The following is a 13,354-nucleotide window of genomic DNA, read 5'->3' on the forward strand; positions in this document are numbered from 1 at the left end:
TCATTTCACTGCATCTGTGCTTTGCACAGTTTTGGGGGTTCAAAGCAATATGTGAAAAGTTACAAAGCAATGACTTAATCAAAACTGAAGTTAAAGAATATAGGCTAGCAACTCATGATTTTATATACTGGTACTGGGAAAACTGCACGCCCAGTGTAGCAGTTTGGTGTAGCTCTTCAGCCTTGGAAGAAATATTGTTGCATTTTGTGTACTTTTTGAATAATGGAGAACTCAAGAAGAAAATCTAGTTCATGAAAAAATGAGAAGGTCATAAAAAATGCAGGATGATATTGTTGCGAGGTCTGTATGGTAACCCATGTGATTTGTTTGACTACAAGTAGTAGTTTCAGAATGCATTCCAAATCTATGACGTGATAAAAAGTAACCCTTAAGTCTGTTACTTCTGAACTTGGCACTTCCTCAGAAAAGGGGAAAATGAGGAATAGTCTAAGTATAGTCAGTTGAAGTTTAGTCTTTGATGTGATACGAGAAGTACAACAGAAAACAACAATCCTCTCATGTATTTAAAAAATATAGTAAACTATCGGAACTCATTCTTAAGCTTTTAAAATAGAAGTTAAAAGTAGACACCTCCAAACAGTATTCAAATATGTGAATCCCCTTTAAATTAAAAAACCAAACAAACAAACCCCCAAAACAGAGCTGTGGTTTCAGTTTATGTTTATTTATAGCTCAAGCCGAGTTCACTTGAATTGGATAGATGAGGCAAATTATATGTTTGAGGAAGCTGCAGGTTTTATTTGCGTCTCTGAGCAGCTGAGCACGTCCACTGTAAGCAAAAGGGTAAACTGCAAATCATAGAAAACAATATTCAGCAGGTGTTTCACCCAAAGTATGTGAGACTTGACCTCTTGTGATCTAGTATAAAGGAAAACAGCCTGAGAAGTGAGGAATTCCTTCTCCTACTCACTCGGTTAGACTCCTGGAGACAGAGATTAGAGTGATTTATTAACTCTGTAGCTCTTTTGGAAAATGGGCTATTTTGTTTTTGTCTTGAAAGGAGTTGCTTATTTGATTTGCTACCTCTTGCATTTTGCTAAGACCTAGGAGATACTGTGCTGTGGAATCAGTTTGCACAGTTAGAACACGTCTGGTGATTCTCTGTGCAGTAAGTGATTTAGCAGACTTGTGTATCATGCCTCAGTTTTCTTTTTTATGAGCAGAGTCGTGTTTGTGTATCAGAGCTTTGTTACTGTTAGTTGGATTTTCATGTATTTTTTCATGTCAAGCCCGTGTTTGTTGTTTGAACAAGACATTATCCTTTTGGATTACTCTGATAGCATCTGATAGCTGTAGTCTCGACTGGGTAAGGAGGTGGTGCAGCAGGGTCAGAAAGAGCTAATGCACAAAACAAACTTACAGATGTAGTTTATGACTGTTGCTGCTCTAGTCTGGAGCACATGATATTTCTGTCCTCCATCAGTAAAATTTATACTTACAGTGCTAGCCATTAGCAACTATTACACTTTCTTTTTAGGTACAACTGATAAAAAGGAGCAAAAAGAGGGCCATACAGGCTTCATTCTATTCCTAGCATGTACAACCTCCGGTAAAGAAATGCTTGAGGAGCATAGGGAGCTTAGAGTGGTAACAGGCAGGTCACCAGCCAGGGCCCAGTCCCACAGCAGCTGAATGAGGTGAGCAGGCTAGGCTTAGAGGTGGTAGCTCGGTTCAAGCAGGAGTCCAGGTCATTGGACAAGCTTGTGGTGACAAGGGAGATCCAAGGTTAGAGCTGAGAGTGCAGGTCAGTGAGTTGGGGTCAGGATTCAGCTCACTGATGGTAATCAAGATTGGCCGTGCAGCCCAGTGACAATCAGATAGGCCCGCAGTGGTGAAAGAGGTCCAAGGTCAACCTGTAAAGCCAGTCCGTGGGCCAAGGACTGATCAGTGTGACTGCTCTGTTTACAGAGGAGTTATGGGAAGTCAAGGAGGCAAGAATTCAGTTGATCTGAAATGCTTCTAATGCATAGCTTAGACAGAAGAATAAAAATCATGCCAGTTGTTCCAAAGAGATGCTCTGAAACAGGAATTAGAATCCTCTTCATTGGGTTGATCCTGCCTAAATATCCATGTGTTCCATGTTGCCTTTCATATACCTGGGAAACTTTTGATGCATAAGATATCAGTGGCTGATGGCATAGTTTGGATTGAAATGATCTGCTACAGCAGCTAATATTACTTCCTCTCTCCTATGTATTTATCTGTATTCCAGTTTTCCAGTGAGGAATATCTTGGAGGCAAAAAATGAAATGTGACCGCGAGAGGGATTGGCAATCACATCAACAAGGAAAGGTGAAAACTTAATTTAGAATTATGAAAAGAATGCATCACCTACAGAGCTCTTGGTGAAACTTGGAAGAAAACATGAATTAAGACATAGGTAGATGTCTACAGTAGCTGAAGTTCCTGTGATAGCCACTGCCGACCTAGGACAGGACTCAATTGCCTAAACATAGGTGCCTAATGCCATTTGAAACATGTAGGTTATGTTTGACACCCTTATGGGGTGGGCATATTCCGTAAATTGTAGAATGCATAAGAGACCTACGTTTTTCTGGAGTGGCGTTCAGTCTCCAAGCCAGTCTCCTGGCTTTTGGGATAATCAGCCACTAGCTGTGAACCTTAAGGTGACCTGAATTATTCTTTATCAGCCATATTAGATAAAGATTAAATGGGTGTGAAATAAGACCTACAGTAACAGTAAAGAGATGAAGCAGGACCCATGCCCTTCCTGAGCAGCAACACTTGGAGGCGAGAACTCTTAAGATATTTATAATGTCTCCAGGAACATATGTTTAGACAGCAGGAATGAGCAGAGATTTCTTAACCTTGGCGCTGAATACCACTCTTAAACTTCAATTTCTGTAGCTTTGGAAGACCTATTCTGAAGGATTTCCAAAAGGAATAGTAATATATATATGGTATTTAGCTTTTTTAAATTTATAACTGTATGTCCATGAGTAGTGTAGTTAAGAGTGTGATTTGAATTTTCTAGTTTTGTGTAATATTAACAGAGCAACATTTTCTTGCAATCTCTGGAGCATTCCCTTTGAATGTCATTTGTTACCTTTTGCACTATCAGTTCATAGAATCATAGAATAGTTAGGGTTGGAAAGGACCTTAAGATCATCTAGTTCCAACCCCCCTGCCATGGGTAGGGACACCCCACACTAAACCATGCCACCCAAGGCCTCATCCAACCTGGCCTTGAACACCGCCAAGGATGGAGCATTCACAAAGTTCATCAAAATCACAGTTCATCAAAAGTTTGTTCACTTGATAGAATTCTTTTTACAAAATACTAATTTCTATTTTCTAAATAAAAGTATTATTTTTCTTATTATTTATTAATATTATTTGCACTTTATGACCTTTCTCCTTACTGTTGAAGTACTCTTTGTAAACAGGATTAGATCAGATAACTGGCCACTCAGCAGCATAAATATTTATAGTTTAGTTGAATTCCCCTGTGTTTTAAACCATATTTCTTCTGTTTTCTTATGAATAGCTTGTATTTTATTATAAATAGCCATGCAACACTTTAATAAGTGGACTAGCAGATTATATTAGAATTTAATAATTAATGGAAATGACAGTAGAAATGTTAATGCCATTACTTTAAAATAGAAATCCCTACAGTGAATTCTCAGTCAGTTCAGATAATCTCCTGATATATGTAAATCAGTACGCTTTCATGAGCTCTCAAAAGCCCTCTAATAAAAGTTGTAAGCACATTCAAATTAAATGAGAAGAGGTGGACTAAAGTACGAAACTGATGGACAGAGGCAGAGCAGTTGATGTCATCTACCTGGACTTGTGCAAAGTGTTCGACACTGTCCCACATGACATCCTTGTCTCTAAATTGGAGAAACATCAATTTGATGGGAGGACCACTCAGTGGATAAAGAACTGGCTGGATGGCCACACGCAAAGAGTTGTGGTCAATGGCTCGATGTCCGGCTGGAGACTGGTAACGAGTGGTGTCCCTCAGGGATCGGTGTTGGGACAGGACTTGTTCAACATCTTTGTCGGTGACATGGACAGTGGGATTGAGAGCACTCTCAGCAAGTTTGCTGATGACACCAAGCTGTGTGGTTCGGTTGATACACTGGAGTGAAGGAATGCCATCCAGAGGGACCTTGACACGCTTGTGAGGTGGGCTGATGCCAACCTTATGAAGTTTAACTATGCCAAGTGCAAGGTCCTACACCTGGGTCAGAGCAATCCCAGGCACGGCTACAGGTTGGGGAGAGAAGAGATTCAGAGCAGCCCTGCAGAGAAGGACTTGGGGGTGTTGGTCAATGAGAAAATGAACATGAGCCAGCTTCAGTGTGAGCTCGCAGCCCAGAAAGCCAACTGTATCCTGGGCTGCATCAAGAGGAACGTGACCAGCAGGTCGAAGGAGGTGATCCTGCCCCTCTACTCTGCTCTCGTGAGACCTCACTTGGCATATTGTGTGCAGTTCTGGTGTCCTCAACATAAGAAGGACACAGAACTGTTGGAACAAGTGCAGAGGAGGGCCACGAGGATGATCAGGGGACTGGAGCACCTCCTGTATGAAGACAGGCTGAAAAAGTTGGGGCTGTTCAGCCTGGAGAAGAGAAGGCTGCGTGGAGACCTCAGAGCAGCCTTCCAGTATCTGAAGAGGGCCTACAAGGATGCTGGAGAGGGACTCTTCATTAGGGGCTGTAGCAATAGGGCAAGGAGTAACGGGTTTAAACTTAAATGAGGGAAGTTTAGATTGGATATAAGGAAGAAATTCTTTACTGAGAGGGTGGTGAGGCACTGGAATGGGTTGCCCAGGGAGGTTGTGAATGGTCCATCCCTGGTGGTGGTCAAGGCTAGGTTAGACGAAGAAATTCTTTACTGAGAGGGTGGTGAGGCACTGAAATGGGTTGCCCAAGGAGGTTGTGAATGCTCCATCCCTGGTGGTGGTCAAGGCTAGGTTGGACGAAGCCTTGGGTGACATGGTTTAGTGTGAGGTGTCCCTGCCCATGGCAGGGGGGTTGGAACTAGATGATCTTAAGGTCCTTTCCAACCTTAACTATTCTATGATTCTTTGATTCTGTAATACCTGTAGGTGGTGATCCCCAGTATAAAAGAGACTTAGACATACTGGAACAGATCTAGAAAAGGGCCATGCAGATGATTAGCAGATTGGGGCATCTGTCATATGAGGAGATGCTGAAGGAACTGAGACTGCTTAGCTTGGAGGAAAGAAGGCTCAGGGGGATCTTATCAGTCTGTACAAATGCCTAGTGGAGTGAATAAATACAGCAAAGTCAATGAACAGCACAAAAGGCAATGGGCACAAACTGAAATACAATAAATTCCATTTAAAGATCAGAAAAGTACTTTTTTTACTGTGAGGATAGTCAACACCGGAACAGGTTGCTCAGGAGTTTCCACCCTCGGAGATACTCAAGACCCAACCGAACATGGTTCTGGGCAACCTTCTTTAGTTGATCCTGCTCAGAGCAGGGCTGGTTAAACTAGATGATCTCCAGAGGTCCCTTTTTACCTCAACGATTATTTGGTCTGTTCCAGATAAGTTAACTCTGCATTTCACTAATTTAATTCTGTAGTGATTTACTTGCATTTCATATTTTGCCTTTCTATGGATGATCTCAATTTGACTGAATTATTTTTTGAAACAGAAAGCCCAAAACTAGACACGGAATTTCTACTCATTAAGTGGCAGGCTACTGTTTTATCGGTGACATCCCTGTTTATAGCCTAGAATTATATTTGCCTTTTTTTTTTTTTTTTTTTGGGGGGTGCAAGTTTGTTTTTTTTTCCTTTTTGCTTGAGAGCAGGATGTTACAGACTCATATTCAGTTTGTTGTTCGCTTTAACATCCCAGTCCTTTTCTGTAGAACTATTTAGTCATGTACTCTCAATCTGGTTTTGGAGTGTCAATTTTTGAAAATGGAGAAATAAGTATAATGGAATTTGTGAAAGATGACGTACAAAAATTTTCCTAAGTAGTCAACTGGCATCAGATAAAGTAAGGATAGTCCTAAGTGTTATGTTTTGCTTTTTGTTGAAATTCGTCAGATTTATTTCTCTAGTATGTCAATGGAATTCTAGTCCTGTTATCTAAAGCACTTGCAACTGTTTTGATTTTGATATTTCTATGATATAATTCAGTTCATGAGTATGCAATGTTATACTAAAAAAAGTTAACTTACTGAAAGCTTCTCAAGGGCTGATGAGATTTTTTTTGCTAGTCATGGCCTATTACTATGTACTGTTCTCCCAGCGGTCATGTCAGCAGTATACGGCAGAAATTCTAGGATGAATACGCAGTTTATTTTTACTGAGGGATATTTGCCAGGTGTGTCACTGTTTTCTGAATATCTATTATTTATATTTCATAGGTGATTCTTCTCCATTTTCCCCCTAGTTGACTTGGAAATGTTTTATGTCTGCCTTCGAGTAGCATGAACTATATAAGCAAGTCTCTGCAATATCACTTCAATCATTATTTGATTATGTACTAAGATTTTCATTTCTTCCTGTTCATTTCCTCTGTGTCTTGTAAAGTTTAGAGACATCTATGTGTGCAGAAGATTGACCACTGTTTTCTTTTTTCTCCTTCCAGCAGTTGTACTATTCATCTCAGAGCCTTCACCCACTTTTTGGACATTTGTCCATGTCACTGCACATATACATCTGGAGTTATGATGCCACCTCTCTGCTGATCCTTGTTTAAAACTACTCTCCTGAGTAATTTGTGCAAGGTGGACCTACCTTTGTTCAGTTGTCATTCTGTGCCAGAACACCACCTTGTGGAAAAGGAAAGCAGAGCTTTATCTTTTCTTGGTTAGAAAGATTGAAAAGATCTGAACCCCCAAGATTCTTCTCCCTTACTTTTGGGTCCTTTCAGTTACTTTTGAGCAGCTCTGGGCAATATTTGCCAGTGCTATTAGTGGCCATATGAATGAGCTGCATGGAATAAAAATCAGAAGGCTGAAGATACCTCAGCACCTTTACTAGAAGTAGTGAAGCGGTGACAGAGCTTAAAAAAGTGTGTTTATTTAATTTGATTACATTTATGATTGTCTTAAGAAGATTATATTGCTTTAATTAAGGGTTACTAGGATTTCTATAGTAAACTTGAATTTGAAGCTATCTATAGCTCAGAGAAAGTGTTTCCATACAGAAATTTGGCATTTGGTGTCTCAGCCTGAATGGTATGGTTTTTGTTTTTCTGATTTTTTCAAAAAGACTCCTTGGCCGCATTCTGTTTTGAGGGAGGCAGTTCTTTTTGTGGTTTTATATGCTTTTTGTTCTCCATTGGCAAGGCTTGATACATGGAAAAAACAAATTTTCCAGGCTCTTGGTCTTTTATGTCAACTATTTCCTTTTTGATATTTCAAACATTATACTTCGATAGTCATTACTTTTTAACAGAGCAATTATATAATTCAGTAAGCAAATACAGCTAAGTATCTACCATAATTACATTTTATACTTTGTTACATAAAAATAATTCATGTAATATAATTTCATAAAGATTTTTTTTTCTCAAACAAAATTATTTACCTGACATGTTTAGTGTTTAATGTAAGTACTTGTGTATTTCTGTAAGGTTCATCTTTTTTGGATTCTCTTATAATATAGCAACTACTTTTTGCTTTTCTATTCATTTCTATTTCTTATTTGTAGACTATTTAATGCCATAGAATCATAGAATCATAGAATAGTTAGGGTTGGAAAGGACCTTAAGATCATCTAGTTCCAACCCCCCTGCCATGGGCAGGGACACCTCACACTAAACCATACTTGAAGGTGTTGAAATTTTCTAAGTTAGTTTTATTGTTGGTTCTGTAAATCCTTCCTTTTACCCTAGGCTATGATGCATGTTTGGAATCCTCTGGTTAGAGTTCGGAGAACTTGATCACTTGGTTCATGAAGCCCAAGTCTTGGTTAAAGGTCTAATGCCATCTGGATAGCAAGCAGAGAAGTGTTTAAATTCTGCATAAGTTCTTAAAGACTTCTGAATGGAGATGGCATTGAGCCTGGCACAGAATGTGACTGGTGGCTCAGGTGACTTCAGCTGTGTTTCAGGTTATGTCCAAATATTCTGCAAGTGTGCCACTGTGATCAGAAGACCTCCCAGGAAAGCAGGGAGTTTCTTTTTATTTCCCAACAACTTTGTCAAGTATATATCTCCAATGTCTTGGAAGAACAGCTAGTTACTGAGCATTTATAGGACAGATGAGATTAAGGTGAAGAGGTACTCCCTTACTCCTCTGATTCAACTTGGGCCACAGAATAGAAAAATGATAGAGTCATCTTAGCAGAAGACGGTACATGCACTCTATAGTTTGTAATTTGTTTCTGAGTTTTATCCACTGTAAAATGCATGAATAATATATAGGGGCCTGAACCTAGGTATTCTGCCTCTCTTGTTGTCTGAGGTTCATCAATGCAGCACAAGAGAAATTATTAGTTATGCTGGGGAGAAGGATGATCAGAACAGAACAATCAATATACTCGAGGTGAAACTAGATGAAATTCAATGCAAAGCAAGAGCTTAGAGTCCAAGCAAGATGTTTACTCTAAGCTGTTAGTTCATCATCTTGAAGAATGTAAGGATTTGTCTGTAGTACTGCCTTGATTTTCCACTGTATGGCCCTTGTGAGAGTCATCCTGTCCATGATTATCAGTGTTGTTTTCAAGAACAGTGGATTCCAGGTTGGGACTGCTTAGTGGACAGGAAGACTATAGAGAAAATGAGGAGGTGAGAGGCCTGGACTATGGCTCAGAGAGATTGTAGGCCTGTTATATCACAGGTGGAGAATAAGAATGAATACCTGAATGCCATTGTGCAATGTCCCTTCCAAACTGCTTGTCACCTGTGAAATCCAAGGGCTGCAAACACCCCTGTGAATGGCTGTGTGAATGTGCTGTAGCTGTGTGAACTGTTTTGTAAAGACAGGTACAGATCTTTGATTACAGCAGAAGTTTTACCACAGTAAGAATTGAATAGGATTTACAGGATTTGGACTAGAAATGAAATATTTTTGCCACCAAAGTTTTGTATACATTTTCCATGTTCTAAATTAAGCTTTGGTTCACATAATCTATTTTACCTCCTTCCTTCCACCTCCGCACCGCCCCCCCCCCCCAGTCACAGTTTTACTTATAGTGCAGCTGGGGCATTTGTCTTGTAACAAGAAGGATCTGATAATCATGAAATAACCCAGATTTATGCCCGTAGTGCTGAAGCAGTGCCATATTTGTGAAAATAACGTAGGAGAAACAATATGCAGCAGATGTGAAGGTTTTACCTTCACATTTAAGTAGGTTTATACTGTCAGTGAGTGTGGGCTTAGTACAGCCTGACAGTTTTAACTTACCAGATGTTCCATGTGATCAAATAGATACTATACAGCTGTTTCCCATTCTTCCTACTGGGCTCAGATAAATACAAAGTAAATGCTCTGGAATATGTTTACTGTATTTTGGCTAGTGCTGCAGAGAACATACTTTTATCTATAGGCACCAATAATGCAGAGAGAAACCAAAGGTGCTGCAGGAATGCTCATTTTCTGTTACTGTGAGGAAAAATCAGCAGCCATTTGGTTGAAAGAACTTTGATGATACTAGCCAGGGAGGGATGAAACATAGGTTTTTCATTTTTTGTGGATGATGCGAGATTAGTTGCCATATTTATAAACTGCAAAAAGTGACTTCTGATCTCTGAGCAAGCTGTGACTCTGCAGGCTGGAGCTGTCCCCCTGGATTGACTGTCGCTCTTCCAGTGGTGTTTAACTCTCAGGGGAGGTGGTGAGTGCAGTGGGAGCAACCATCCCATAAGTAGCTGAACTAATCTCAGCATGGGCTATCAACACTGGAATGGAGACCTGTCTCCTTCTCTGGGCATGAGCAGCTTGCCCCAAGCTGGCCATTTGATGTGTTTTTCGAGACGTGAAGCTTCTGAGGGTCAATCTAAGCAACTACTCTCAACTCTATCAGGACTTAAAGGCCCAGGTTACATGAACTGCCACACTTGTCAACTTAATTCAATAACAGAGCAGCTAAATAATAAAAAATGAAGTTTCATTTCCCTTCACCTGCTTTTCTGCTTGTTTCTTCTTCCTCCCCCTCCAGCTCCCTGTGCTCTCCTTAGCCCTTGACCTTACTGCTGCCTTCCTTCCCTCCTGTCACTTCCAGCCTCCTGCCTTTCCAGAGCTGTTTTTACACCTGGGAAATTCTTCCTTGTTCTCCTTTAAATCCTTCTTTAAAACCATCATCCTCAGGCAGAGGATTTACTTTCATCTTTCATTAATAATCTCTTCCAAGATTTCTTGACTGCTGTGTTATTTTTTAGATTTATCTCCTAGTCTTGCAAATGTTTACAGGCAAGTAACTGTTCAGTTAAATTGAGAATATTCAGGTAGAAGTTTGGAGGACTGAGTTGTTCATTGATAAGCTGTTTGAAATGGGACTATTTCTCACTCTGTAAAACACAGTGTTCGTTTATGATTCTGTATACATTGTTATAATAAACGTTTGTGGCCTCAGAGGAGTAGTGGAACGTGCACGTGGATAACTTGGATAACTTTGGCTTTTAACTCCTATTCCCTAACTCAAGGTGCAGAACATGTTCTCATAGATTTTTAAACGTCATGAGAAAACTTAATGTTGACAATATGACTTTATACCCAGAATCATATGAGAAGACAGGTACAAGCTATACCTTTGATCTTGGTGACCTTCGTTGTTTTGTGTTTCAGTATTGATTTTTCTTTCAGGAATCCCAAGCATCTGGATTGCCTGCATACATAAAGATTGTAGAAGTTGGGCCAAGGGATGGATTACAAAATGAAAAGGTAATTTTCATCTGGTTTTTGTTGTTTTGTGTGTGTGCGTGTGTCATGATACGGATATCAGTGTTATTTTCATTGTGTAAAACACGTACAGGCTGCTAATCATGATTTTTCTATTATGTACTATAAATATATTTATTTCTTTTTATTAATAACTGCTTTGTATATTAGAATAAAAGTATATTACTATGTAGCCAGGTTTTAAATAATATAATTTCTTTCTATACTTGGTTAACTAGCCTTTTTGTTACTCAACTGCCATATCTTATTCTGGAATTTGTCTTGTCAGTCAGTAACGTGTCATGACATAATTGGTAATGCAATGAAACGCTGGCTGTCTTCATAGTAGTTCAAGCTTCCTTCTTCATCTTCACTTCTTTCATGCTGGAAGTGCTACTGTAGTAGGAATAGTACAATAGGTTTTGTCATGCTTCCTCCTGAACAGGCATGGAGAAATAGAAATTGCTCTTTTGATTTTGATATTATTTGCCTGAAGTGTGGTAGGGAACCATGGAAGAAGATTAAAAGAGACTGTAAAATAGGGTACGTGTATCAAAACAGTCATCTGTTTCCACAAGCAGGAGGATAGGTGGATAGTTTTGCATATGTTGGTGTGCTGATATCAAAGATGTTAGTTGTATTAAGAGAATGGAATTATTCTGTCTCATCTCTGGAGATTTTTTCCCTACATTTTTCTCTGGTTGGACTATTCAGTGTTCCTATTTCCTTTGTTGCTTCTTTGCTAGGTTGGTGTTTGGTTACTAAGAATTAGTGAGGCCAGATCTATGACCAGTTACAGTGGTTATAAAAGTGCTTCCTCATTCTTTTGTGATGGATAAAAAAGGGAGTAGGATCATGTATGCTGCCTGATGCTTTCCCTATGCAGTAGATTCCTACTATCAGGAAACACTACAGTTATGGTATAATATATGAGTATAGTTAATTATTTTAAAAAATATGATTGTTTATGTACTGAGAACATTTCATTTACAAAAGTTTCTTACTGAATGAAATACTGTACTATAGTCTGTCTCCATGTCCGTAGGTGATAGTCCCTACTGATATCAAAATTGAGTTAGTCAACCGGCTTTCCAAAACAGGCCTTCCTGCAATAGAAGTCACCAGTTTTGTTTCATCCAAATGGGTTCCTCAGGTATGTAAAATTATCACCATTCAGAACTATTTCAACTTATGTTTAAATGCCATTACATGCAGTGGAGTTTTCTAGTAGAGTATAGCCTGTATAATTATGCAAGAATCAGATACTGTTGTCAGACACAATTTAAGCAGCTTTCAAGTTTTATGCTTCTATTTAGGTTGATCGAAGTTGAGATAATTATTAAAAAGTAGTCAAAATTGAAGAAAAGCCAGTAAGCTGTGCAGAAAGCTGCTTAAATCCCTAACTTAGCAGCAGCAAGAGCGGGTTGCTCCAGAAGGGAAGGGGAAAAGCCAAGCGTGGTAACAAGGGAGCCAAGACTGTAGCCTTGTTGACTAAAGGCCAATCCAGCAGTCTGTGAAAGCAGTGCAAATCCGGTGAGGGTAACCAGGGCAACTAAGAGTACACACACTCAGGTGAGTTCACAGTAATGCAGCAGGTCCCAGGTTAAGCCGGGAAGTCAGGTCTGGTAGGCATAGTCACGATCCAGTCAATAACGTACATGGCAAAGCACGGGCTTGGCTCTTGCTCTGCAGCTGCATTATTTCTCAGGCAGGAAGGGAGCATAAGAGTGTTTCAGCTTAAAAGTTGCTGTGAAGCAATTTTTGCTATGAAGTTGAGTGAAAGGGAAGGGAAGGCCATGTTAAGACTCCTTAACAGAGCTGTTTTGGGGAGCCTTTGCTGATCCACTTTCCAGCTTTTTTTGATGAGCTGCAAGGCTCATTGAAGCTTCTCAAGTTGCTCTCTTATCAGTGAGCGGGTCTGGAGTGCAGGAAGCTAAACTCTTCAGCAGGGAGCACTCCTGGCCTGATCCACAGAAATGCTAGGAGTACAACTTGTCATGATTACTACATAGGGTGTATGTGTGTATATGTGCAAGGGACAGTAGTAAATGGGGAGTGAGAGAATTGGTCACAGGATGCTGAAAGAGATTAAGAGGTGTGGGGATGATGGATCAAAACTGTGAGTAAAGGGCAACTGGAGTAGAGGATACTGATTGTAGCTATAGGGATAAAGATTTGAAAGTATGAAGCAGTTGGGATGCAGAGTACTGAGTTTGAGTATCCAGATGAAGGGCATTGAGGCTGATCTCTGGGAAATAGTCATGGTGGAGGGGACTTCTTGTGGAAGCAACACCCGTTCAAAGACCCAGAGCAGGAAAATCTAGATGCTTGTGCAAACTGCATAAACAAACTTTCTGCGAGTGCTCCCTAGCACCAAACCAAGAGAGCAGACTCCCCAGGCCTGTGGAGTTGTGTGGACTATTGTGGAAGCTTGAGTCTGCCCTGAAGTCAAACACTCATTTTTGAATGTATGCTGCACTTGGTACATTTCT

At 40.0% G+C, this 13,354-nt stretch overlaps 1 protein-coding gene across 1 annotated transcript in view; it reads left to right on the forward strand.

Annotated features, from left to right (window-relative positions):
- Positions 1-13,354, forward strand: part of HMGCLL1 (3-hydroxy-3-methylglutaryl-CoA lyase like 1) — a gene marked incomplete at both ends in the record, with an annotated part of 79,148 nt that overhangs the window by 13,726 nt on the left and 52,068 nt on the right. The window contains 2 exons of the mRNA XM_080615808.1: positions 10,788-10,865; positions 11,908-12,015. Coding sequence (XP_080471934.1) covers positions 10,788-10,865; positions 11,908-12,015 — 186 coding nt within the window. The remainder of the gene's footprint in view (positions 1-10,787; positions 10,866-11,907; positions 12,016-13,354) is intronic.

The sequence above is a fragment of the Psittacula echo genome (assembly GCF_963264785.1).
Source record: "Psittacula echo genome assembly, chromosome: 4".
In the NCBI taxonomy this organism is placed as follows: Eukaryota; Metazoa; Chordata; class Aves; order Psittaciformes; family Psittacidae; genus Psittacula; species Psittacula echo.